General features: G+C 49.7%; 1 protein-coding gene across 9 annotated transcripts in view; it reads left to right on the top strand.

Annotated features, from left to right (window-relative positions):
• Positions 1-25,421, top strand: part of palld (palladin, cytoskeletal associated protein) — a 499,404-nt gene that overhangs the window by 432,242 nt on the left and 41,741 nt on the right. For all 9 annotated transcript variants that reach the window (XM_038805828.1, XM_038805826.1, XM_038805829.1 and 6 more), the window contains 3 exons: positions 15,942-16,610; positions 17,227-17,365; positions 21,567-21,668. In XM_038805828.1, the coding sequence (XP_038661756.1) occupies positions 15,942-16,610; positions 17,227-17,365; positions 21,567-21,668 (910 nt within the window). The remainder of the gene's footprint in view (positions 1-15,941; positions 16,611-17,226; positions 17,366-21,566; positions 21,669-25,421) is intronic.

Below are 25,421 nucleotides of genomic sequence, written 5' to 3'. Positions count from 1 at the left end.
CGGCTTCCATCAGCAGAGGGTCAGGAATCGGATTGAAGGTGATTGACAAATGAACCAAATGAGACAGGAGGTGATTTTTCTCGTGTGGCTCGCGAGCTCTGTGATGCAGAATATGCTGCCTGAAAGGACGTCGAAAACAGACTTATCATTAACGTTCAAAAGGAATTTGGACTCTGCAGTCCAAAAGGAAAGAATTCACAGAATCATAGAATTTACAGTGCAGAAGGAGGCCATTCGGCCCATTGAGTCTGCACCGGCCTTTGGAAAGAGCACCCTATTTAAGCCCACGCCTTCACCTTATCCCCGTAACCCAGTCTAACCTTTATTGGACACTTAAGGGCAATTTATCACAGCCAATCCACCTAATCACGCACATCTTTGGACTGTGGGAGGAAACCGGAGCACCCGGAGGAAACCCACGCAGGCACGGGTAGACCGTGCAGATTCTGCACAGACAGTGACCCAAGCCGGGAATCGAACCTGGGACCCTGGAGCTGTGAAGCAACTGTGCTAACCACTGTGCCACCGTACAGGGCTATGGTGAAAGATCAGGGGTCAAGAGATTTAGTTAGCGCCAGCCATGGTTCGCTGGGTAACTTGATTACCTCTGAGTTCCACGGCAATGGGTTCAAGTGCTGCTCCTGCCAGTGCAATAAGCAAGGCTGCACTGAGCGGGGGCACTGCACTGTCAGAGGGCGTGGGCGAGACCTACCGGCCGCGGTAGATGTTGCGAGTAATGGCGAGCCGGGTTGATCCCGGGAGCTAAATCGCACGCAGCCATCGAAGCCACTCCCAATGAGGCAGGAAAGGAGGTGATTCACAGCTGGAATGAAAAAAGGGAAAACCCAAGCCAGGAGTTCTGAAATTGGAAAGTACTTTTTGTTTTTAACATTCTCAGTAACTCTGCCCTATTTAATAAGTTAGCTTCTTCTGAGTATTGTGTTGTCTGGGCCCACCCAAGAAATCCTTTTGATGGACAGTGCACAAAAAGGCTTACTTATCACAGGGAAACATGTAATGTGGTGTCAGTGCGTCAGCTATAATGTTGCGCCCATGCCCTCAAGTCATTCGTCACCGCAGCCATGCTGGGAAATGTGCCAGTTAATTAGTCCCTTTAGGAGATCACACAAACAGCAAAGCATTAATGACCAGATAATCTCCATTCAGGTGTTGGTTGGGGAATAAGTATTGGCCAGATCTGCCCTGCCCTTCTTTGGAATGGTGCCTTAGGATCCTTTACGTCCACCAGTGATGGCAGATCAGGTTTGATTTGAAATTCTCGCCCAAAAGACGACCCCTCTGATGCGGCAGCGCTCCCTCAGTGTTGAACTCGGAGCATTGGCTCTGATCCCGTGCCCTGGGGTGGGCCTTGAACCCCTGACGTGGAATGGAGAGCACAACCCATGAAGCCATAGCTGGCGCGTTACCTTTAATCGCACCAGACCACTCCCACATGATGAGCTGAATGGGATCCTTCTGTGCCTTAAATTTGCGATCATTTCTATTGGTTTCTGTACCACTGTTTCTGTTTTGCATTTCTCCTGTAACTGAGGGTGGGATTTTTCGTCCCGAACCGCCCCTCCAGGAACCGGCACACCCAAACTCAGACGCAATGTCACACTTGGGTTGTCAGGGTCTCGGGCGAGAAACCCATCCATTCACCTAGAAAATCCCTTCAGTGCCCACTTAATATCCACTAATGGCCTTATCGCAAATGGCCTCAATTTATCAGGCTGGCAGCGATGGATGTGAGGAGGGTGGGAAAGTGGCTTTTTACAGCACCGCATTTGGGGTCATCATAATAATAATAATCGTTTATTGTCACAAGTAGGTTTCAATGAAGTTACTGTGAAAAGCCCCTAGCCGCCACATTCTTGTGCCTGTTCGGGGAGGCGGGCACTTTCCCCTCCAGGCCGATTGATCTGCGGGACCCCCACCCCCCAGCCTGCACCCCCCCCCCCCCCCCCCCACCCCCCCCCCCCACGACGCCGATGATTCTTTTTCTTTTTCCTTTCTTAAAGAATTCTCCAAAATTAGTCAATCTTCCTCAAAGGATGCCACCACCCAGTCTGCTCCGGTCTGGTTTAGCTAGGGGCTGGTTTAGCTCACTCGGCTAAATCGCTGGCTTTTAAAGCAGACTAAGGCAGGCCAGCAGCACGGTTCGATTCCCGTACCAGCCTCCACGGACAGGCGCCGGAATGTGGCGACTGGGGGCTTTTCACAGTAACTTCATTGAAGCCTACTCGTGACAATAAGCGATTTTCATTTTCATTTTTTTCATGTGAAACATGCTCTGTTGAATGACTTCAATCACTAGTTTTCTAACACTCATTTGGCTTTGATGAAAGCTTTAATGGTCTTGCGTGAAGCTACTTGGTGCTTTTCTTTTGGATGCATATGATCGTCACCACGTTTTTTCAAACTAATATTTCAAGTTACTGAAAGATTTTTGCCTTGCACTCATCGGGACAAACACAAGAATGCCAAATTTCAAAGCATCACAACAATTTATACTACAAGAAAAAAACAGTACTGATAGCTTGGCAAATCGACCCTGATTGGCCGAGGCGTTGCCAATATGCTTGCATAGGCTCCCCAAGCTTCCGTTAATTCAAGTAAGGTGCAAGGCTTGACCATATTCCATTTGTTTGCAGAGATCAGGGACGGGTTTCTTTGGTCGCCAACGCCAAAATCGCGTTCGTTGATCGGCCTGAGAATCCCCGTTTGCGCCGAAATCAGGGGAAGCATATTCGAGAGTACCCTGCAAGCCATCGGGACGGCCTCAGGACGCCTGAGGCTATCCCCTGATGCTCCGCCCCCGATGAGCCGAGTTCCCGACGGCGTGAATCACTGAGTCCAGCGCTGCCACAGTCGGGGTGGGGGGGGGGGGCATTCCACGGGCAGTGGGGAGCTTTGGCAGAGGCTGGGGCCACTGGTGGGGGCTGGTCCAGGAGTGGCGAGCCTGGTCAAAGGCGGGCTGTTATTGGTTGGCTGGGTCCATGCGCGGCTGACACCATGTTGCACGGGCGCTGCCGCTGCACGCTGCCGCCGTGCACATGCGCAGCCATGGACCTGGCAATTCTCAAGCCGTATCCGCAGATAAAGTTTTACACAGCGTGGATGCTAGCCCCCCTCCCCTCACAACCAGACAGAAGATCGGTACAGTTATTGCGCTGATTTTTCTGGCATAAAACGCCACTGTTCCCATGTCAGCGTCATCACTTAGTCTGCAAATCGGAGAATCCAGCCCCAGGTATAAATTTTCGAGATAAAGATAGATAATTTTTTTAAGACTAAAGGGTTGTGGTGTTCGGGCGGGAAAGTGGAGCTGAGTCCACAAAAGATCAGCCATGATACCATTGAACGGCGGAGCCGGCTCGAGGGGCCAGATGCCCTACTCCTGCTCCTAGTTCTTATTTATTATGTAAATGCGCCCCCTTCTGAGCTCGACTGATTATCTTAAATTGGTCATTCGTGTCGCTATTGGTGCACTCAGGATTGCTCAGCAAGTGCTGCCCAATCCCAGAATCACATTGAACAGTAGACGTTTTTTGCTTTAGCTTTTGTAAGCATTGGTTGAGTGCGGTCCGCACTCTGCCTTTCACAAACAACTGAAGGAACTTGATTTAATCAGCCAATCGTTGGGACATGCAGCCTATTTTCCTGGTATCACACCAGCACTGAAATTCAAGATTTAATGATCACACCGGTAGATACCTACTGTTTAATTTTTTGATGTGTGTGATGCAATTTTCACCTTTGTACCTGGTATTTAACGGCACGGTAACTCCTTGGACCCCAAATTGTTTCCCTGTTATCTTTCTTCAAAAGGATGCTCATTATACATTCTTGGGGGAACACCAAAGATCATGGGGGGCGGGAGGAGGCAATGAGTCAGAGGAGGGCTCGGCAGGAATCATACCCTGTGCTGCCAAATATTGGTTTCAACAGAGAGTAAAATCAGATGGGGTTTGGAACGGAACACTATTTTACCGAAGAATGGGTTTGGTTCCAAATTGCACCAGTGCGGTTGAGAAAAGACTGCACAATCCTACATTAAAGCAGAAATGCCGATAGATTATCTGTACCTAATACAGAATCACAGGATTTTATAGCACAGGAAGAGGCCATACCTTAGCTCTATCTTCACAGAGGAAGACGCAAATAACTTCCCCAGAAATGCTAAGGAATCAAGAACCTAGTGAGAAGGAAGAATTGAAGGAAATTAGTATCACTAGAAACGTAGTGGTGCAAAAATTAATGGGACTGAAGGCAGATGAATCCCCAGGGTCTGATCATCTACATTCCGGGGTACTAAAGGAATTGGCCAGGGAAATAGTGGATGCATTGGTTGTCATTTTCCCCAAATTCTGTCGACTCTGGAACAGTCCCAGCAGATTGGAGGGTGGCAAATATAACCCAGCTATTTAAAAAAAAGGAGGGCAGGAGAAAACAGTGTTACAGACGGGTTAGCCGAGCGTCAGTAATAGAGAAAATGCTAGAGTTATAAAAGATGCAATAACAGGAAACTTCAAAAATATGAAGAGGAGCAGACAAAGTCAACATGGATTTATAAAAGGGAAATCATGTTTGACAAACCTACTGGAGCTTTTTGAAGATGTAACTAGAATGGATAAGGGGGAACCAGTGGATGTGGTGTATTTGGATTTTCAGAAAGCATTTGATAAAGTCCCACACAAGAGGTTAGTGGGCAAAATTTAAGAGCATGAAAATGGGGATAATACATTGTCATGGATTGAGAATGGGTTAGCAGATAGGAAATAGAGATTTGGAATAAATGGGTCTTTTCGAAGTGGCAGGCACAAGTCGAGTCCCACAGGTGTCAGTGCTTATATCCAAGTTTGCGAATGACATGGAACTTGGTGGGAAGGTGAGTGGTGAGGAAGATGTTAAGCTTCAAGGTGATTTAGGCAAGTTGAGTGAGTGGGCAAATACGTGGCAGATGCAGTTAAATGTGGATAACTTGTTAAGCCATCCACTTTGGACAGAGAAACAGAATATTTAAATGGTGATAGATTTGGAAATGTCGACGTACAAAGGGACCTGGGTGTCCTCGCACACCGGTCACTGAAAGCAAGTATACAGGCACAGCAAGCAACTAGAAAGGAAAATCGTATGTTGGCCTTCATCCCAAGAGGATTTGAGTACAGGAACGAGAATGTCTTACTGCAGCTGTAGAGGGCCTTGGTGAGACCAGACCTGGAGTATTGTGTGCAGTTTGGGTCTCCTTATCCAAGAAAAGATAGACTTGCCACAGAGAGTGTGCAGCGAAGGTTAATCAGACCGATTCCCGGGGTGTCAGGATTATTGGATGAGGCGAGATTGGGTTGACTGGGTTCTGTATTCACCGGAATTCAGAAGAATGCAATGGAATCTCATTGAAACTTTTAAAATTCTGGCAGGCCTGGACAGATTGGATGCAGGTATGTTGTTTCCTTTGGCTGGGGAGTGTCAGGATATAGGGCTCACAGGCTCAGGATACGGGATAGGCCATTTAGGACTGAGGTGAGGAGAAACCTCTTGACTCAGAGGGTGGGAACCTGTGGAATTCTCCACCACAGAAAGCTGTGGAGGCCAAGTCACTGAATATGTTTAGGAAGGAAATAGATAGATTTCTGGAGTCTAAAGGTGTCAAGGAGTATGGGGGGAGCGCGTGGTGTTGCGATAAAGGATCAGCTATGATCATGTTGAATGGCAGAGAAGGCTCGAAAGACCAAATGGCCTACTCGTGCTCCCATTTTCTCAGTTTCTATGTCTGCAATACTCTCCATACTTGTACATATCTGGTGCACTCCATTCATTTCCCATGTTCTTATTTTACTGGATAAGATGATTATTGCTTTTACATTCACCTTTCAACACTAAATATAGTGCTCAGAGCAATTTTATACTATTACTTTCTTTTAATACCATCCCTCAACAAATTACATTTCAACATGACTCGAAGCACTATGCGGAGAAACTGGAGAAGCTGTGGTTGTACTTGTTAACGGAGGAGAAGGCTAAGAGAAGATCTGAAAGAGACGTTCAGGATGATGAGGCGTTTTGATGCAGTGGATAGGGAGAAACTATCTCCACTGGCAGAAGAATCAAAATGGCAACTCAGAGGATGTTCCCCACATGGGGGAGTCCAGAACCAAGGGGGTCACCATTTAAAATTAGGGGTCTCCATTTTTTTTTTCTCCCAAAGCTCGTTAGGGGAGACAATGGCATTGTGATGATATATACTGAATTAGCAAGGTCCAAGCTAATATTCTGTCAGACATCGGTTTGAATCCCACCATGGTAGCATATTGGGGGCAGCAAGGAAGCACAGTGGTTAGCACTGTTGCTTCACAGCTCCAGGGTCCCATGTTCGATTCCCGGCTTGGGTCACTGTCAGTACGGAGTCTACACGTTCTCCCCGTGTCAGTGTGGGTTTCCCCCGTGTGCTCCGGTTTCCTCCCACAGTCCAAAGATATGCAGGCTAGGTGGATTGACCATGCTAAATTGCCCCTTAGTGTCCCAAAACGGTTGGGTGGGGTTGCTGGGTGACGGGGACAGGGTTGCGGTGTGGGCTTGAGGAGGGTGTCTTTCCAAGGGCGGGTACAGACTTGATGGGCCAAATGGCCTCCTTCTACATTTTTAATTCTATGATTCTAGTAGCTGGTGTGATTGGAGTTCGACTAAGTTGTTTTTAAAATCTGGAATTGGGAACTAGTCTCAGTAATGGTGACAATGAAACTTTCGTTGATTGTTGTTTGATTTAAAAATAAATCCATCTGGTTCACAAATGTCCTTTCGGGAAGGAAATCTGCCGTCCTTACCTGGTCTGGCCTACATGTGACTCCAGACCCACAGCAATGTGGTTGATTCTCAATGGTCCTTACCCTCTCCGTTCCTGAGCAATTTGGAATGGGCAACAACTGTGAGCCTTGCCATGCAAGAGTAAATAAACAAAAGAAAAATAAAATCTGTGCAACTAACTCTCTGTCTCAGAGAACAGTAGGCGCCGGATCATTGAATATATTCAAGTCTGAGCTCGGTAGGTTGCCGATTGGTGAGGAAGTCGAGGGTTATGGTGGGGTGGGGTGGGCAGGAAAATGGAGTTGAGGTCACAATCAGATTAGCCATGATCTTCTCGACTGGTGGAGCAGGCTCGAGGGGCCGAATGGAGCTATTCCCGCACATGATCCTTATGTTAAACTAGAGGGCACAGATGGAAGATAATTTCGGGTGGCATGGCAGCACAGTGGTCAGCATAAGTTGCTTCACAGCCCCAGGGCCCCAGGTTCGATTCCCGGCTTGAGTCACTGTCTGTGTGGAGTCTGCACGTTCTCCCTGTGTCTGCGTGGGTTTCCTCCGGGTGCTCCGGTTTCCTCCCACAAGTCCCGAAGGAAGTGCAGGTGAGGTAAATTGGCCAGGTTAAATTGCCCCTTAGTGTCCAAAAAGGTTAGGTGGGGTTACTGGGTTACTGGGATAGGGTGGAGGTGTGGCCTTAGGTAGGGAGCTCTTTCCAAGGGTCGGTGAAGACGATGGGCCGAATGGCCTCCTTCTGCACTGTAAATTCTATGATTCTCTGAAAAGGTCCAGTGGGGAGATGATTAATGTTTTTTTTTACACAGCAGACTGGGGTCAAAGGACAGTAAAAGCAGCTTTAGTCACAGCTTTCAAAAGGGAAATCGGATCCTTGGAAAGGAAACAAAAAATAATGCAGGTTAAAAGAGCGAGGGAGTGTTGGCCTTTATTGGTAGAGGGATTGAGTTCCGGAGCCATGAGGTCATGTTGCAGTTGTACAAAACTCTAGTACGGCCGCATTTGGAGTATTGCGTACGGTTCTGGTCGCCTCATTATAGGAAGGACGTGGAAGCTTTGGAACGGGTGCAGAGGAGATTTACCAGGATGTTGCCTGGTATGGAGGGAAAATCTTATGAGGAAAGGCTGATGGACTTGAGGTTGTTTTCGTTAGAGAGAAGGTTAAGAGGTGACTTAATAGAGGCATACAAAATGATCAGAGGGTTAGATAGGGTGGACAGCGAGAGCCTTCTCCCGCGGATGGGGGTGGCTAGCACGAGGGGACATAGCCTTAAATTGAGGGATAATAGATATAGGACAGAGGTCAGAGGTGGGTTTTTTACGCAAAGAGTGGTGAGGCCGTGGAATGCCCTACCTGCAACAGTAGTGAACTCGCCAACATTGAGGGCATTTAAAAGTTTATTGGATAAGCATATGGATGATAAGGGCATAGTGTAGGTTAGATGGCCTTTAGTTTTTCTTTAGTTTTTTTTTTCCATGTCGGTGCAACATCGAGGGCCAAAGGGCCTGTACTGCGCTGTATCGTTCTATTCTATTACTTCTATTCTAGTACGGGACCAATCGTGGCGCTCTTTAGGCGCAGTGAAACAAACGGCCTCTTTCTGTGCGGTGTGTGATCCCATCCTGCCATGTCGCTCCAGCTTGGTTGCTACCTGCGAGCTAGTGGGGTGCCCGTCGGCGCCGTGTCTCACCCGTGCCGTGTCTGAACAGGCAACCTGCGCTTTTGAAATCTTACACCCTCCTTGGCATGAGGAGGGACATCGGTTGCCTGATGGATCCTGGCTGATGCTTGCCGACAGGAAGATCAGTCAGTCAATGATAGCTTGTAATTGCAGGGTGTGCTGTCACTGTGGTTGGAAAAGATGTACGAACAGGAAGGACTCTTGTAACCTAATTGGGATGCTGGCTGGCGAAGTTAATCAGCACGGCAGCTCGTCATTATTTTACAGTTATCTTCTGAAATTGTTTTCTGGTGAATAGTCTGTTCTGTTTCGCACAATGCAGCAACTCTCAAATTTCATCCCAGCTGACTGGCAACTGAGCAAAAACTCCAATTGAGTCCCACATTCTTGCAATAACTAACTGTCCAATGAATTGCTCTGAATTGTGCTGCATAAATATAGCTTGTTAAATTCTCCCCTCCTATTTTCATGCTCGCTGGAAGCTTAAAATGGCAACAAAAAAAAAGATAAACTCATCTGTGGGTTTTCCTTTGGCCAGAATTGTGCCCGAGCCCCGATCCTTGCGTAGAATAGGAAGAGCAAGAGCAGCCATTCAGCCCCTCGGGCCTACTCTGCCATCCACTTAGCTCAGAGATGACGTGTACCTCAACTCCCTGATTTTCTCCCTGCCCGAATCATTTCGCGATGGTGGCCTAGTGGGGTGAAGTCACTAGACGAGAAATCCAGAGACCCAGGCCAATGCTCTGGTGATGCAGGTTCGGAATCCCACCACAGCAGCTGGCAGAGTGCAAATTCGGTGTCCTTTAGGGAAGGAAATCTGCCAATCCTACCTTGTCCGGCCTACATCTTACTCCAGATCCACGGCACAATGGTTGACTCTCAACTGCCCCTGAGCGGCTGAGCAAGCCACGCAGTTCAAGGGGCATTTAGGAATGGGAAACCAATGCTGGCCCTGCCCAGCGACGTCCACATCCCATGAAAGGCTAAAACACCCTCCATGTGATTACTTCTCATTTGTTCATCCTCCATTTTCCATCCGCTGAAGTATTTCGCTGTAGTTTTACCTTCCCTGCCTCTTAACCATTCAGCATTGTTTAGTTTCCCATTGCACGCTAGCATCGGCAGCGATAGCGCAAGTGATTAGCGCTGTGGCTTCACAGCTCCAGGGTCCCGGGTTCGATTTCCTGCTGGGTCACTGTGTGTACGGAGTCTGCACGTTCTCCCCGTGTCTGCGTGGATTTCCTCCGGGTGCTCCGGTTTCCTCCCACAGTCCAAAGACGTGCAGGTTAGGTGGATTGGCCATGCTAAATTGCCCTTAGTGACCAAAAAGGTTATTGGGTTACGGGGTTAGTGTGGAAGTGAAGGCATAAGTGGGTCGGTGCAGACTCGATGGGCTGAATTGCCTCCTTCTGCACTGTATGTTCAATGCTCTATGTTCTATGTATCTGAGCTGTCAATGTTCAAATTGTGTGGCAATAAAGACATGCTGTAAGGCGGTAATTAATAGCAGCTATCCCCAATTGGAGAAGTTTGATTCAAGTTCGATTGAAGGGTGGTGGCACAGTGGGTAGCACTGCTTCCTCACAGGGACCCGGGTTCAATTCTGGCCTTGGGTAATTGTCTGTGCGGAGTCTGCACGTTCTCCCCGTGTCTGCGTGGGTCTCCTCCGGGTGCTCCGGTTTCCCCCCACAGTCCAAACATGTACAGGTTGCGTGGATTGGCCATGCTGAATTGACCCTTAGTGTACAAAGATGTACAAGTTATGTGGGGTTATTGGGACAAGATGGGGGAGTGGGCATAGGCTGAGTGTCCTTTCGGAGGGTTGGTGCGGATCCGATGGACAGAATGGCCTCTTTCTGCGCTGTAGGGGTTCTATGGATCGATGGAAGTATTAGGGCTTCAATGCAAGAGTATACAAAAGTGTTCACTTTGGGTCTGGAGGAGGAACTGGAAAGTTCTGTGTATTTACTCTGCAGTCCTAGAAATAAACCTGTCTTCAGGTACAGGCTGGCTGCAGACTCATTCTTTCCTCAACATACGATTATTGGAATTAACTTTAGCCGCCCTCCTCTTTTTGCTGCACCCTCATTTTCTAATTTTCTTTCGAGTTTCCAGTGGTTTTTTTTTCTTGCCATGATTTGTCTCCATGGCTTCTTGTGATGGGAGTTACCTCGGCAATGTTTTTCTTTCTCGCGTGTGGATAGCACATTGTTGACACGGCATAAATCACAAGCCACTGTAACTAGTTAGCTGTGGGCATGGTAACATAATGCATATGTTACTGGACTAATAAACCAGAGGACAGCACTAATAATTTTGGATATGGGTTCAAGTTCTGCCACGGCAATTTGTAAATTGAATTCAGTTAATTAAATAAATTTGGAGTAAAAATTGCTAGTGCCGCTTTTGTAGCACGGTAGCATTGTGGATAGCATAATTGCTTCACAGCTCCAGGGTCCCAGGTTCGATTCCGGCTTGGTTCACTGTCTGTGCGGAGTCTGCACATCCTCCCGGTGTGTGCGTGGGTTTCCTCCGGGTGCTCCGGTTTCCTCCCACAGTCCAAAGATGTGCAGGTTAGGTGGGTTGGCCATGCTAAATTGCCCTTAGTGTCCAAAATTGCCCTTAGTGTTAGGTGGGTTTACTGGGTTATGGGGATAGGGTGGAAGTGTTGACCTTGGGTAGGGTGCTCTTTCCAAGAGCCGGTGCAGACTCGATGGGCCGAACGGCCTCCTTCTGCACTGTAAATTCTATGATCTATAAAATCCCACCTGGTTCACCAATGTCGCCTTAGGGAAAGAAATCTGCTGTCCTTACCTGGTCTGGCCTACATGTGGCTCCAGACCCACAGCTGGTTTAGCTCACTCGGCTAAATCGCTGGCTTTTGAAGCAGACCAAGGCACGCCAGCAGCACGGTTCAATTCCCGTACCAGCCTCCCCGGACAGACGCCGGAATGTGGCGACTCAGGGCTTTTCACAGTAACTTCATTGAAGCCTACTCGTGACAATAAGCGATTTTCATTTTTTAATTTTTCATTTTCAACAATGTGGTTGACTCTTAATTGCCCTGGGAAACCATAACAGCGGCTCACCACCTTCTCAGGGGCAGTTAGAGATAGGGAATTAATGCTGGCCTTCCCATTCTGTGAGTGGATATAGGAAAAGAAATTGGGAATGCACATGGGGCTAATTGCAATTCTAAAAAACATGAGTACTGTACAGAGTACATGAGCTCGATACCCATTCGCACGGGTCCGATGGGTATTTTAAACTTTTAGTTGAGAAAATAGCAGTACGTAAATCAAGAGCGTGGGTGGGCTCTGTGATCATTGGTTTATTTGCTTACTTGTTTACTGATTGTTGATAGATGTGCCCACTTACTCAACCTGTCCAAATCCCGCTGAAGCATCTCTGCATCCTCCTCACAGCTCACCCTCCCACCCAACTTTGTATCATCTGCAAATTTGGAGTTAATGCATTTAGTTCCCTCCTTATTATATAATGTGAACAGTTGGGATCCTAGCACAGATCCCTGCGGTACCCCACTAGTCACTGCCTGCCAATCAGAAAAAGACCCATTTATTCCAACATTTTGCTTCCTGTCTGCTAACCAGCTTCCTATCCATCTCAAGACACTTCCCGCAATGCCATGCGCTTTAACTTTACATAGTAACCTGCTATGTAAGACCTTGTCGAAAGCCTTCTGAAAGACTAAATAAACCACATTCACCGGTTCTCCCTGGTCAATTCTAATAGTTACAGAGGAAGTGCTGGGGGAAGTGCATGATGGAAATTTTACACGGCGGGGGGGAGGCGAATGTGCATGATGGGGGTGGGTGAGGGGGTATCCCGGTGTCCATGGGGGATAGGATTTGGGGGTCAGGGTTCCCGTGTCCGTGGGGAGGGAACCTCTTTCTTATTTTTATTATTAGATCGGGGTGCCCTTTGAGGTCCACGGTTTGTGGTCCGGATGGGCTCATTCAGAGCCCGTCCTTCTGCCTCCATGTGGTGGGACCCGCCTGCAGGATTTTTATGATCAAGTGTCAATAAATATAGCAGGAAAATCCCGCATTGGAGCAGGCAGACTGTGATCCGCTTTTCCCGCCTGAATTGACACATCAAAACAAGTCCAGGAGACAACTCTGGCTCTGGTCACTCCATACAGTAACCACCTGTTGTATATAGTGAGCTCCATCCCACACAGAAACCCGTCCATCTCTCTTGTTTGAAGGAATCCAGCAAATTTGTGTTCACTGCTCGAGCCAGCATCCTGTTGCACGGATAGTCAAACTATTATAATAATAATCTTTATTAGTGTCACAAAAAGGGCAGCACGGTGGCACAGTGGTTGTTAGCATTGCTGCCTACGGCGCTGAGGACCTGGGTTCGAATCCCAGCCCTGGGTCACTGTCCGTGTGGAGTTTGCACATTGTCCCCGTGTCTGCGTGGGTTTCACCCCCACAACCCAAAGATTTGCAGGATAGGTAGATTGGCAACTCTAAATTGCCCCTTAATTGGAAAAAATAATTGGGTACTCTAAATTTTTTATTTTTTTTTAAATTAGTGTCATAAATAGGCTTACATTAACACTGCAATGAAGTTACTGTGAAAAGCCCATAGTCGCCACATTCCGGCGCCTGTTTGGGTACACAGAGGGACAATTCAGAATGTCCAATTCACCTAACAAGCACGTCTTTAGGGACTTGTGGGAGGAAACCGGAGCACCTGGAGGAAACCCACGCAGACACGGGGAGAATATACAGACTCCGCACAGACAGTGACTCAGGCTGTGAATCGAACCCGGGTCCCTGGTGCTGTGAAGCGACATTGCTAATGTGGTGAATGTATAGTACTAGTAATTCACCAGTGTATTAGTATCTGTTCTGCCATTGTGTTACAGCTATGTTATGTTGTTGACCTTGTGGGCTCCACCTATGGGCCATTGTGTGGCTTCACCCACAGGGGGATGTAAGGGCTCCGCCCATGGCTCCTCCTCTTGAAACGAAGTATAAAGAGCAGTTGACCTGTAGGTGGGTCACAGTATTGTACCAGTCGCAGGCAAGCACTGTTCTAAGCTGGTTAAAACCTCGGTTTACTTCTACTCGTGTCTTTGAGTGAATTGATGGTCGCACCAGCTAACCACTGTGCTGCTGTGACGCCCAGAAAAAGTAGATAAAATATATAAAAACAAAGTACTGCGGATGCTGGAAACCTGAAATAAAGCCCGAAAGTGCTGGGATTACGCAGCAGATCTGGAGGCATCTGTGGAGAGAGAAACAATTTTCGAGTCTGTACGGCTCTCCTTCAAAGCTAAAGGGCGGAATTCTCCACTCCCGGGAAAAATCAGGAGGGCCGTCGTTTACTCGGTCTAGTTTCATGACGGCCTCGGAGGCCGCTCCTCGCCCCCCCCCCCGGCGGGGCTAGGAGCGGCGCTCCGTAACTCTCGGCCGGGGGGGGGCGTCGCGCCAAGAATGACATCAGCCGCGCATGCGCAGGTTGGCCGGCTCCAACCCGCGCATGCGCGGCTGACGTCATGGCGATGACAGTACGAACCCCGCGCATGCGCGGTGGCCGTCTTTCCCTTCAGCCGCCCCGCAAGACGTGGCGGCTTGATCTTGCGGGGCGGCGGAGGGGAAATAGTGGGCCGATTTGGACGCCGGCCCGACAATCGGTGGGCACCGATCGCGGGCCTGTCCCCTCCCGAGCACAGTCATGGTGCTCTTGCCCCAAGCGGCCCCCTAGAAGCCCCAAACAGGCATCTGGCACCCGTTTCACGACGGCAGCGACCAGGTGTGTTTGCCGTCGTCGTGAAACGGTCGTGAATGGCCGGCCGCTCAGCCCATCGGGGTCCGAGCGGGGGGGGGGGGTAGAATCGCGGGGGGCGCCCGGGGGGCGTGAAAAATGTTGGGAGGGCCCTACTGCGATTCTCCCACGCCGCGTGAGGGGCAGAGTATTTCACCCAAAGAGAGGGAGAAATGTGATGAATTTTATACTGTTTAAGAGGGGGTAGAGCAGGTGGAGAAAAGAAGAAGGTCAGTGATAGGAGGGAGCCAGGAGAGACTGAACAGAGATGTGTGGGGCATGAGACAAAGGCAGTGTTAATGGCACAGTGAAGGACTATGGAAGGTGCTGATAGTGGCATAAATGTAAGATAGAATGTGTGTTAATCGGATAATAAATGTTAGTTCTCAGTGAATGCAAGACTATCAGCACCTTCCATAGTTCACACTCTCAGTGAAAACAACACTATGGAAGGTGCTGATAGGTTTGCTTTCACTGAGCACTGATCCTTGTTCTCCGATTAACACATTCTGTCTTACCTTGATGCCACTATCAATACCTTCCATAATATTGCCTCCGATGTGTTCCAGCACACTTTACTTATTGATTTCATAGAATGTGCAGTGCAGAAGTAGGCCATTCGGCCCATCAAGCCTGCACCGGCCCTTGGAAAGAGCTCGCTATTTAAGCCCACATCCCCATAACCCCACCCAGCATTTCTAGACACTTAAGGGCAATTTATCATGGCCAATACGCCTAACCTGCACATCTTTGGACTGTGGGAGGAAACCGGAGCACCCGGAGGAAACCTACGCAGACACTGGGAGAACGTGCAGGCTCCGCACAGACAGTTACCCAAGCCGGGAATCGAACCTGGGACCCTGTAGCTATGTTGCCATGCCGCCCACAAAGTGCTTAATTAGAAATTAACGTCACATTGACACACTGCAGCATTTTGACGAAGGGTTGAGTTGTAATCCTCAACAACATTTATCCTTCAACCAGCATCACTGGGCAGCACGGTAGCATTGTGGATAGCACAATCGCTTCACAGCTCCAGGGTCCCAGGTTCGATTCCCGGCTTGGGTCACTGTCTTTGCGGAGTCTGCACATACTCCCCGTGTGTACGTGGGTTTCCTCCGGGTGCTCCGGTTTCCTCCCACAGTCCAAAGATGTGCAGGTTAGGTGGATTGGCCATGATAAATTGCCCTTAGTGTCCAAAATTGCCCTTAGTGTTGGGTGGGGTTACTGGGTTATGGGGATAGGGTGGAGGTGTTAACCTTGGGTAGGGTGCTCTTTCCAGGAGCCGGTGCAGACTCGATGGGCCTAATGGCCTCCTTCTGCACTGTAAATTCTATGATCTATCACAAAAACCGATTATTATCTGCTTCTGACTACATTTGGGTGTGTGTGTGGGATCTTGCTGTGTGTAACTTTTCACGTAACAAAATGTATCCACACTTCAAAAGTACTTAGATGACAGTAAAGTGCTGTGCGATGTCCTGAGATTGTGAAAGGTGCTAATGTGTCGGACGTTATGGAAGAACTTTTTTACCGCCGCAACAGTCGTTTGTTGAATGGAACCCTCAGCTATTGATATGGATAGCTCTGTGCAGAAGGATATTAATTAATAATGAGCTTAATCTTTGTCTCTTTCTGTTCCAGCGACCCATTGAGACTGCAGCAACTACAGAATCAGATTCTTCTGGAACAGCAAGGAGAAAGCGTATCTCCAAATCAGCAAACGTTTCACCTCCCCCCGTGCTCGCCATCCTCGAACCAGCTATCCCCCGCCCCAATGAGCGTGCTGAACCCCCACACCCCGCCAACCATGCAGCAAACGACAACTTTCAATTATGCTCGGCCCAAGCAGTTCATTGCCGCTCAAAGCCTGCCATCTTCTGCCGGGTACCTGTCTCCTTCTGGCTCTTCTGGTTCCAGCCTGTCCTCCCCCCTCTCTCCCCCCACCTCGCACAAACCCTTTAACCGAGTCGCTTCACCTCCCTTTCCGCAGCCTTACCCGGGCGACGGTGAGCAGTGGCGCCTCGCCTCCCCTTCAACCCTGAGCCCTCGCTCCTCTTCTCCTCCTCTTCCTCCTCCGCCACCGGTCTTCAGTCCCCCCATTATCTTTGCCCAAGATCCTTTCCCTCTGCCTCCTCCGCCCCCGCCTCTTCTCCCCTCCCCAGTCCAGCCGGCTTACTTCTCCCCCTCAGCTGTAAGAGCCTCTCCTCACTCCACCCAATCACCTAGTGCTTTCCTCAGCTCCGTGTTGCCATCACAGTCCATTGTGTCACCCGTCAACGCTCTGGGCCTTCCAAAAGGAGCCATCCCAATGTAAGTAAGCCATGAGACACTCTGTTGGTACCCTACAGTATCTTGTCAGTCTGAGGTCTTGACGTTTCAGCAGGAATTGATTGCACCTTATTGACGTCATTTGAAAGCATCGTCAAACGACATTGAAAATTCCTTTTCTAAAATATAACTTGGCCAACTTCCACCTTGGCAAAATGCAACCTTAACAACAACATAGAGCAGAAATACGGCTAATATTGTGGCCAGAGCTGTTTCAGATATTACAACCTGGGCAATACTGATGGTGTATTTTGTTGTTCTTTTCAAAGTATGATGGAATTGGGAAGCACAGAATGGGGCATTCAGCCCATCTATAAAAGACTAATCCAATCAGCCCCACTTCCATGTTGTGTCCCCATAGTCCTGAAAATATTTTGCCCTTTAGATTGTTGTAGAGATGAATTCAAAACTCCACGGCTTAACTGAACATTAATAAATTAGAAATTGGGCTTTTGCAATTCATTTTGGGAATTTAAAAGATTTATTTTGAAGGCGGGCTAGCCGTGGGATCTGTCAGAAATGGGCCCAAAGTTTTCCGAGACGCAAAGCTACGTCTGGCATCTACACTTAAAAAATCTAACCTGCTTGTGTCTTGCAGAACCCCTCAGAGTCTGAAGAGAAACAGCCGGACTCCTCGCTTGGCAACGGACGAAGAAATTCAGGGAACCAAGGATGCGGTCATTCAGGACCTGGAGAGGAAGCTCCGCTTTAAGGATGACCGTTTAAGCAATGGCCAGGTGATTCCCGGGACAGAGAACAAAATGCTTCTCCTGTTGAATTTTCCAAATGGCATTGTGTTGGTGTTAACTCAATAACTCCACCTTCAAATTTAAAGCCTTCAAGGGACTTGAGTGTCAAGTTGATGCTCTCAGTCGTGCACCTTCCAATGGGTGAAAATGTTGTGGATAAGCATTTAATGGACACTGATTCTCCAGTGCAATGTTGAGCAGGTACAGTGTTGCCGAGAAATGCCATAATTCTGATGGGATCCTATCTGTCTCCAAAACATTGCACAACCTTGTCTAGAGGTTGAGTCCCACCTCTAGACTCAACTCTGCCAACACACTACCAGCTGGTCTCCCACATTCTACCCCACGTAAACATGAGATCCTCCAAAACACAGTTGTCCGTGTCTTAACTCGCAGCCAGTCCCATTGCCCCATCCCTGCGCGTTGATCTACTTTGAGTCCTGATCAAGCAACATCTTGATTTTAAAAGGCTCATCTTTGGTTTCAAATCCCTCCATTGCCCCGCCCCTCCCTATCTCTGTAACCTCACCCAACCCTCCAACCCTCTGAGGGTCGTGAAACTGTGGAATTCCCTGCCCAGTCAAGCAATTGAGGCTACCCTGTTGACTGTCTTTAAGACAAAGATAGATGGGTTTTCGAACAATAAAGGAATGAAGGGTTATGGTGAACGGGCGGGTAAGTGGAGCTGAGTCACAAAACGAATCAGCCATGATCTCATTGAGTGGCGGAACAGGCTCGAGGGGCCAGGTGGCCTATTCCTGTTCCTAGTTCTTATATTTGCGCTCCCCATTCTAGTCTCTGGTGCATTGACAATTCTCACCACTCCACCACTGAGGGCCCTCAGCTCTGAGTTCTCTCCTTATACCCCTCCACCTCACACATAAAAAGCCAAATGCTTTGGAGATCTGAAACAAATGGCAGAAGATGCTGGAAAAACTCAGCACGTCTTGCAGCATCTGTGGACAGCGAAGCAGAGTTAACGTTTTAACAACAGTATAACTCTTCTTCGGTTCCATATTGGGCTGGATTCTCCGAGAATGAGACTATGTCCCCACGCTGAAGTCACAACGGTGGGGTTTTACCCCTGAAATTCCTGGAAAAAAGTTCCATAGGGGGCTAGCAGGGACCCGGAGTGAATCCCGCAACTTTTGTTGCAGAGACGGACCCCCGCACCTCCGGGTCAGAGGCCGCGCATGCGCACGGCGGCGACCTCCAGCGGCCACGCCGTGCTCCATGGCGGACTCGGACCGCGGAGCCAGACCGAAGAAAAAGGCTCCCCGATCGGCCACGCGCCCGACACTCAAACCCTGCACATTTAATCCCTGGCCACCTATAAGGCCCCCCCCTGGTCTTCGATGCGCCCGACCAGGGCGGCCGTGGCCTGAGTCCGCAGCCACCACCCGAGCATCCCGACCGGCAATAGGTGGTTAGTTCCACGCCGTCGGGAACTCAGCCGGTCGGGAGCGAAGGATTGCTGAGCGGGCCTCTGTCAATGAGCCCCCGGCGGAGCGGTGTACTCCCCGGTGACGCCGATTTTTGGTGCCCGGAGAATCGCCGGACCGGGGCCGGTACCGATTTCTGCGTCCGACTGGATTCTCCGCCCCGGCGCTGGCCGCGATTACGCCGTCGGGCTGCGGAGGATCCAGCCCATTAGCTCTGATTGAGCCTGCCCCGCCTGCAACCTAGTCACTCAAGTATCGACCTGCCATTTTTAGAGGCCGTTTCAGTGCATAAGACTTCACTAGAATGAACGGTTTACGCAACCGGGTTCCTCTGGGAGGTCTGCTCGCCTGGAGGACACCATGGGAGACCCGTCTGGTTTCATGTCGGTCTACCCGGGGTGGCATCGTGGCACAATGGTTAGCACTGCTCCCTCACAGCCCCAGGAACCCGGGTCCAATTCCAGTCTCAGGTGACTGTCAGTGTGGAGTTTGCACTTTCTTCCCGTGACCGTGTGCTCCGGTTTCCTCCCACAGTCCGGAGATGTGCAGATTAGGTGGATTGGCCAGGCTAAATTGTCCCTTAGTGTCCAAAAGGTTAGGTGGGGTTACTGGGTTGTGGGGATAGGGTGGGGTTGTGGGCCTAGGTAGGGTGCTCTTTCAGAGTGTCGGTGCAGACTCGATGGGCACCCTCCCGGCAATGGGGCACACCCCCACCTCACAGGCATTGGGGAGTCCACCCCCTCCTCATTACTGGCATCACCCACACCCTTCTTAGCAGGATCTGTCCCGCCCCGCCCCCAAAAAGCTTCGAGGCAAGCCCATCTGTTTCCTGGGATCGGGGTGCACCCCCCCACCCCGCTCACAAGCTCCATTCTTTCCTCCCTCCCCCCCCCCCCCCCCCCATCCCCTCACAGGCATCGAGTCCACCCTCCACCCCCCCCCCACCGTCCCTCACAGGCACCAGCCTGGTCACCCGTCCCAAAGCAGACACTCCCCGCGCCCCCTTCACAGGCCCAGGGCCACGAGTCTGCCCTCGGCCCTGCCCCTGGAAACACCACCCTCTGACTGCCAGGTCGGCACTGCCAGGTCGGCACTGCCAGGGGAAGCCCACGTCCTGTACCACTGAGGGCTATACCTCACCGTGCACACCTAGCATGTTCGTCCCGACTGGTTTTCACTGAGGGGGGGGGGGGGGGGGGGGGGGGAGGGGGGGGAGGTACGATGTCATGGAAGGTAAGTGAATATTAACTTATGCCAATGAATGGAAATCAGGCTCACTGGCGGGGAGGGGGAAGATCTTAAACTGAGATCTCGCCGCCACAAATCCCGTTTTTGGCCGCTTGCGAGATTTGGCAGCCATTATGGGATTTGCGCCCATGATCATAGATTATCATCGAATTTACAGTGCAGTGCCACTAGGCCCATCGAGTCTGCACCGGCTCTTGGAAAGAGCACCCTACCCAAGGTCAACACCTCCGCCCTATCCCCATAACCCAGCAACCCCACCCAACACTAAGGCCAATTTTGGACACTAAGGGGCAATTTATCATGGCCAATCCACCTAACCTGCACATCTTTGGACTGTGGGAGGAAACCGGAGCACCCGGAGGAAACCCACGCACACACAGGGAGGATGTGCAGACTCCACACAGACAGTGACCCAGTGGGGAATCGAACGTGGAACCCTGGAGCTGTGAAGCAATTATGCTATCCACAATGCTACCGTGCTGCCCTCTGGGAGGTCTGCTCGCCTGGAGGGCTTCTAAATCGCGGCCGTTAACTCTGTTTCTCTCGCCACAGATTTTGTCAAATCCACTCCGTTTTTTCAGAATCTTCTGTTTTTGTTACAGCCTTTAGGTTTATTCCAAGAGAAACAATACAAATATGCAGCTCTTAATCTTCCAGTTCACCAGCAGCGTCAATAGGTATCTCAAGTAATCCTCTAATAAAGGCCCTCTCCCACCTGAACAATTAACACTCCTGTCCCTTGGCCTAATGTTTCATTTGAATGACAGTGTAGCTCTCCCTTGAGTACTGACCTGGGGATTTTAAGCTTTCCCTGTCCACCCGGTATAGTGGGGAACTTGTGGCTCACGCCAATGTGCCTGCTATAAACGGAGACACTCCGCATAGGATGTGTGAACCAGTTCATGATGCTCATTGTGATGGAGCTTGGGTAAGCACAAATGCCATTTCTGACCTACTCCTCTCGTGTTAATGGGTTCAACTGGGCACCCCCGCTGTTCACTCCTCAAAGTCAGCCCCAAACCTCATGCCTAACCTGTTGCTCCAGTCCGAATTGAACAAGGCCGTACGCTCGTACTTAAACAAACTAGATACTGAGCTTGTCGATGTTGGCAGGGTGCGTAAATATGCCTGCCCATTGATAACTGAGGAACGTTTGCTAATCTGATCATTTCTATATTTGTCTTTCGTGGGATCTTGCTGTGTACACAGAGGCTGCTCTATTTACAACAGAGACTGTACTTCACAAAAGTATTCCATTGACTGTGAAATGCCTTTGGGGGGTAAGTCCCTGGGTTTTTGGAAAGGACTGTATAAAAAGATGTCCAACTCTTTACTGCCTTCCAAATGGATGCTTTGTGTTTTGGTCACGGTGGCAGGTTCCCAGCCTCCGACCATTTGGGCTGATTTTTACTTATTTGCTTATCGTACACGGTCTACATCTGTGACTTATTTCCCTCTACTTTTTCCTTTCCTCCTCCTCTACCCCCTGCTCCCCCCAGAAATTGACCTATGAGGAAAAGATGGCCCGGAGGCTTCTGGGAGCGGACAATGCCGCCACTGTCTTCAACTTTCAGGAGGCTGAGGATGAGCCTGCGACCCAGGTGCGTTTGTGGCGAACGATTCAAGTCATTCTCTGAAATTCTATTATCGCGGTAGAAAGTGCTTCGGTTGGGAGAGAAAAACCGATTCCGCACCGCAATTAGTTTCTTGCAATCAAGCAGCAAGGACTCGCAATCTAATATCACGTCCCTCCATCTCTGACGGGAATGGAACGAAGCAGAAACAAAAATGTATTCTTCAGGGTCATGACTTGATCCTCAATTTGAATGAAGGCACCACTTTCTTTCTCATCCGGTTTCTTCCTTTATTTCAGTGGAAAATTGAGCTAGAGGGAACAGTTACCTCAGATTATCCGGAGCATGGATCATTCCTATTTGGGGTTTGGGTCAGGGTATTTTTATTTCAATGTGGAGTGGAGTCCACAAAACGAATTCTGTACTCGGAATGGGCGAAAGGATTTGACGCTGATGGGGTTAATTTTAGTGTGCAGTTTAACTCTTTCCAGATCAGGATCGAGGGAGTTAGCAATCTTGTTCGACCAGCGATCGGTGCCATTTGTCAGTGGAGTTAAAAGTAAATTGTGTTTAGGGCAGCACGGTGGCCTAGTGGTTAGCACAACTGCCTCACGGCGCTGAGGTCCCAGTTTCGATCCCGGCCCTGGGTCACTGTCCGTGTGGAGTTTGCACATTCTCCCCGTGTCTGCGTGGGTTTCGCCCCCACAACCCAAAGGTGTGCAGGCTAGGTGGATTGGCCACGTTAAATTGCCCCTTAATTGGAAAAAATAATTGGGTAATCTAAATTTTTATTTTTTTTTAAATAAATAAATAAATTGTGTTTGTATTTTGGTCTGAACTAGGTGGTGGTCTGCCGCTGATTGTTGCGTTTTTTAAAATCCAGTCTTTACGCCGTGAAATAAAAACTTGGAATATTGCGCACAATTCTGGTCGCACGAGAACACGCATGAACAGACTCAAAAACAGCTTCTTCCCCACTGTCACCAGACTCCTAAATGACCCTCTTAAGGACTGACCTCACTAACACTACATCCTGTATGCTTCACCCGATGCCAGTGCTTATGTCGTTACATTGTATACCTTGTGTTGCCCTATTATGTATTTTCTTTTATTCCCTATTCTTCCCATGTACTTAATGACCTGTTGAGCTGCTCGCAGAAAAATACTTTTCACTGTACCTCGGTACACGTGACAATAAACAAATCCAATCCAATCCAATCGCCACACTACCAGAAGGATGTGGAGGCTTTGGAGAGGGTGCAGAGGAGGTTTATCAGGATGTTGCCTGGTCTGGAGGGTGTTAGCTATGCGGAGAGACTGAATAGACTCGGACTGATTTCATTGGAAAGATGGAGGTTGAGGGACGACCTGATAGAGGTCTGCAAGGTTATGAGGGGCATGGATAGAGTGGATGGGCAGGCACTCTTTCCCAGGGTAGAGGGGTCAGTCACCAGGGGACATAGGTTTAAGGTCCGTGGGGCAAGGATTAGAGGAGATTTGTGAGGCAGGTTTTTTACACAGAGGGTGGTGAGTGCCTGGAACGCGTTGCCAGGAGAGGTTGTGGAAGCCGATACATTAACGGGGTTCAAAAAGCATCTTGACAAAAACATGGATAGGATGGGTATAGAGGGATACGGCACTAGGAAGTGCTGAGGGTTCTGGCCAAAGTTGGTATCATGACCGGTACTGGCTTGGAGGGGCTGAAGAGCCTGTTCCTGTGCTGTATTGTTCTTTGTAAATTGCTGAAATGTCCCCACCCTCCAGCCCCACCGCCGCCAGCACCTCCTCCAGCAACAAAGAGGGCGGTGCCACCAGAAAATTCGGGAAGACCTTTCTCGTGAAGTTCCTCACCTGCATAGACCTGAAGCCCCCCCCCCCCCCCCCCCCCCCCCCCCCCACACACTGGAGTCCAAACTTCACCCCCAACTCCTCCAAGCTTGCGAACCGGCCCTTCAAAAACAGGGGCGGAATTCTCCGCCCCGCTGCACTAGTTTTCTGATGCGGTGTTCCCCACTGGCAGTGGATTCTCTCCCCCCCCCCCCCCCCCCCCGTTCCTCCCCCCCCCCCCCCCCCCGTTCCGGCCAATGGGGTTTCCCAATGTGGGAAGCTCCATGCCGTCGGGAAACCCCGGGCGTAGGTGCACTGCCGGCGCAATGGAGAAGCCCGCCAGTGAAGTGTCCAGCCACCGATCCTTCATCTCCTTCTCCCCTCTTTCATCCCATCCCCGGAACCTCACATCCATCCACCCTGGCTCAAACCCATGGTTCCCTCTTATCGCCATCACCCTTGATGCCCTCAACTTAAAGTGTTGTCGGAATTGCCTCCAAATCTTCAGCGTGACTACCCCATCACAGGACTCTCCGAGTACTCCCCTGGGGCGAACGGGTACGGCGCCATTGCCTGCGCCTGGACCCTTTACAAAGACCCGCCTTCTTTGTGCCAGGTATCACTGCAACCAGGGGAGTGTTCCCCCCCGATTCCATTAATTCCCGTTTTGCTACTCAATCAAATCCTGAATTGGTGTCAAGGGCAGTCACTCTCACCTCACTGCTGGAATTCAACTCTTTAGTCCATGTCTGAACCAAGGTAGTGATGAGCTTAAGAGCTGAGTGACCCTGGCCGACCCTGAACTGAGCATCAGTGAGCAGGTTATTGCTAAGTAGGTGTTACTTGATAGCACTGTTGATGACCCCCTTCCATCACTATACTGCTGATCAAGAGTAGACTCTGAACTTTGACAACGAGTCATGCAGACTCAAAATGTCAGCTCCCTTCTCTCTCCACAGATGCTGTCAGGCTGCTGAGATTGTCCAGCGTTTTCTGTTTCTGTTTCAGATTCCAGCATCCGCAGTAATTTGCTTTTATCAAGAGTAGACTGATGGGGGCGGTAATTGACAGAGTTGGATTTCTCCTGCTTTTTGGATACAGGACATACCTGGGCAATGCTAAGCCGGGTAGATGCCAATGTTGGAAAAGCTTGGCTAGTGGATCAGCGAGTTTCTGGAGCACAAGTCCTCACTACTATTGCCAGAATATTGTCCAGGGCCCCTGGCGTTTGCAGTATCTAGTGCCTTCAGCTGTTTCTCGATATTTCAAAGAGGCCTTGAACTGAGTGGTTCACTCAGTCATTTCAGAGGGCCATTGCTGTGGGTCTGGAGTCACGTAGAGGCCAGACCGGGTAAGGAAGGCAGATTTCCTTCCATAAAGGGCATTAGTGAACAGATGAATTTTTACAATGGATGGCAGCCGTCATGGTCAACTTTAGTGAAACTAGCTTTGTATTCCAGATTTTAAAATTTTAATAATTGAATATAAATTCCACCAATTACCATGGTGAGATTTGAGCCCAGGCCTCGGAGCAAAAGTCCAGCATTTCTGGATTACTCGTCCAGTGAAATAACCATTTCCTCCTACAGCCTCGTATTGTTGTCTTTCTGTTCTTCACAGAGTTGTTGATTGCTGTGGAACATCTTGAGTGGTGTTTGCCCATCACTCTGAAGGTTAATCTGGGGGTTATTGGTTATTTTTCCCACCCCCTCCCTTTCTCTCAGCTTTGCTTTAGAAATCACTGAACCTTATCGACCCTCAGATCCTCCCGCGACCTCTCAGTTGATTCACTCCAGGGCTGCTGTGTGTTAAGCGCCACTGTCCATATTCCTGCTCGAAAGCGTTGCCGCCCCCTCTGTGATTTTGAAGTGTTGGAGCCCCCCCCCCCCCCCCCCCCCACATTGACCTCTCCTCTTTGCCTGGCCCTGACCTTCTCTTCGCTGCAAAGCGCCT

This window comes from Scyliorhinus canicula, chromosome 8 (genome assembly GCF_902713615.1).
Source record: "Scyliorhinus canicula chromosome 8, sScyCan1.1, whole genome shotgun sequence".
NCBI lineage: Eukaryota > Metazoa > Chordata > Chondrichthyes > Carcharhiniformes > Scyliorhinidae > Scyliorhinus > Scyliorhinus canicula.
Note: the sequence above shows the minus strand (reverse complement) of the source record. Positions and strands in the feature narration are given on the sequence as shown.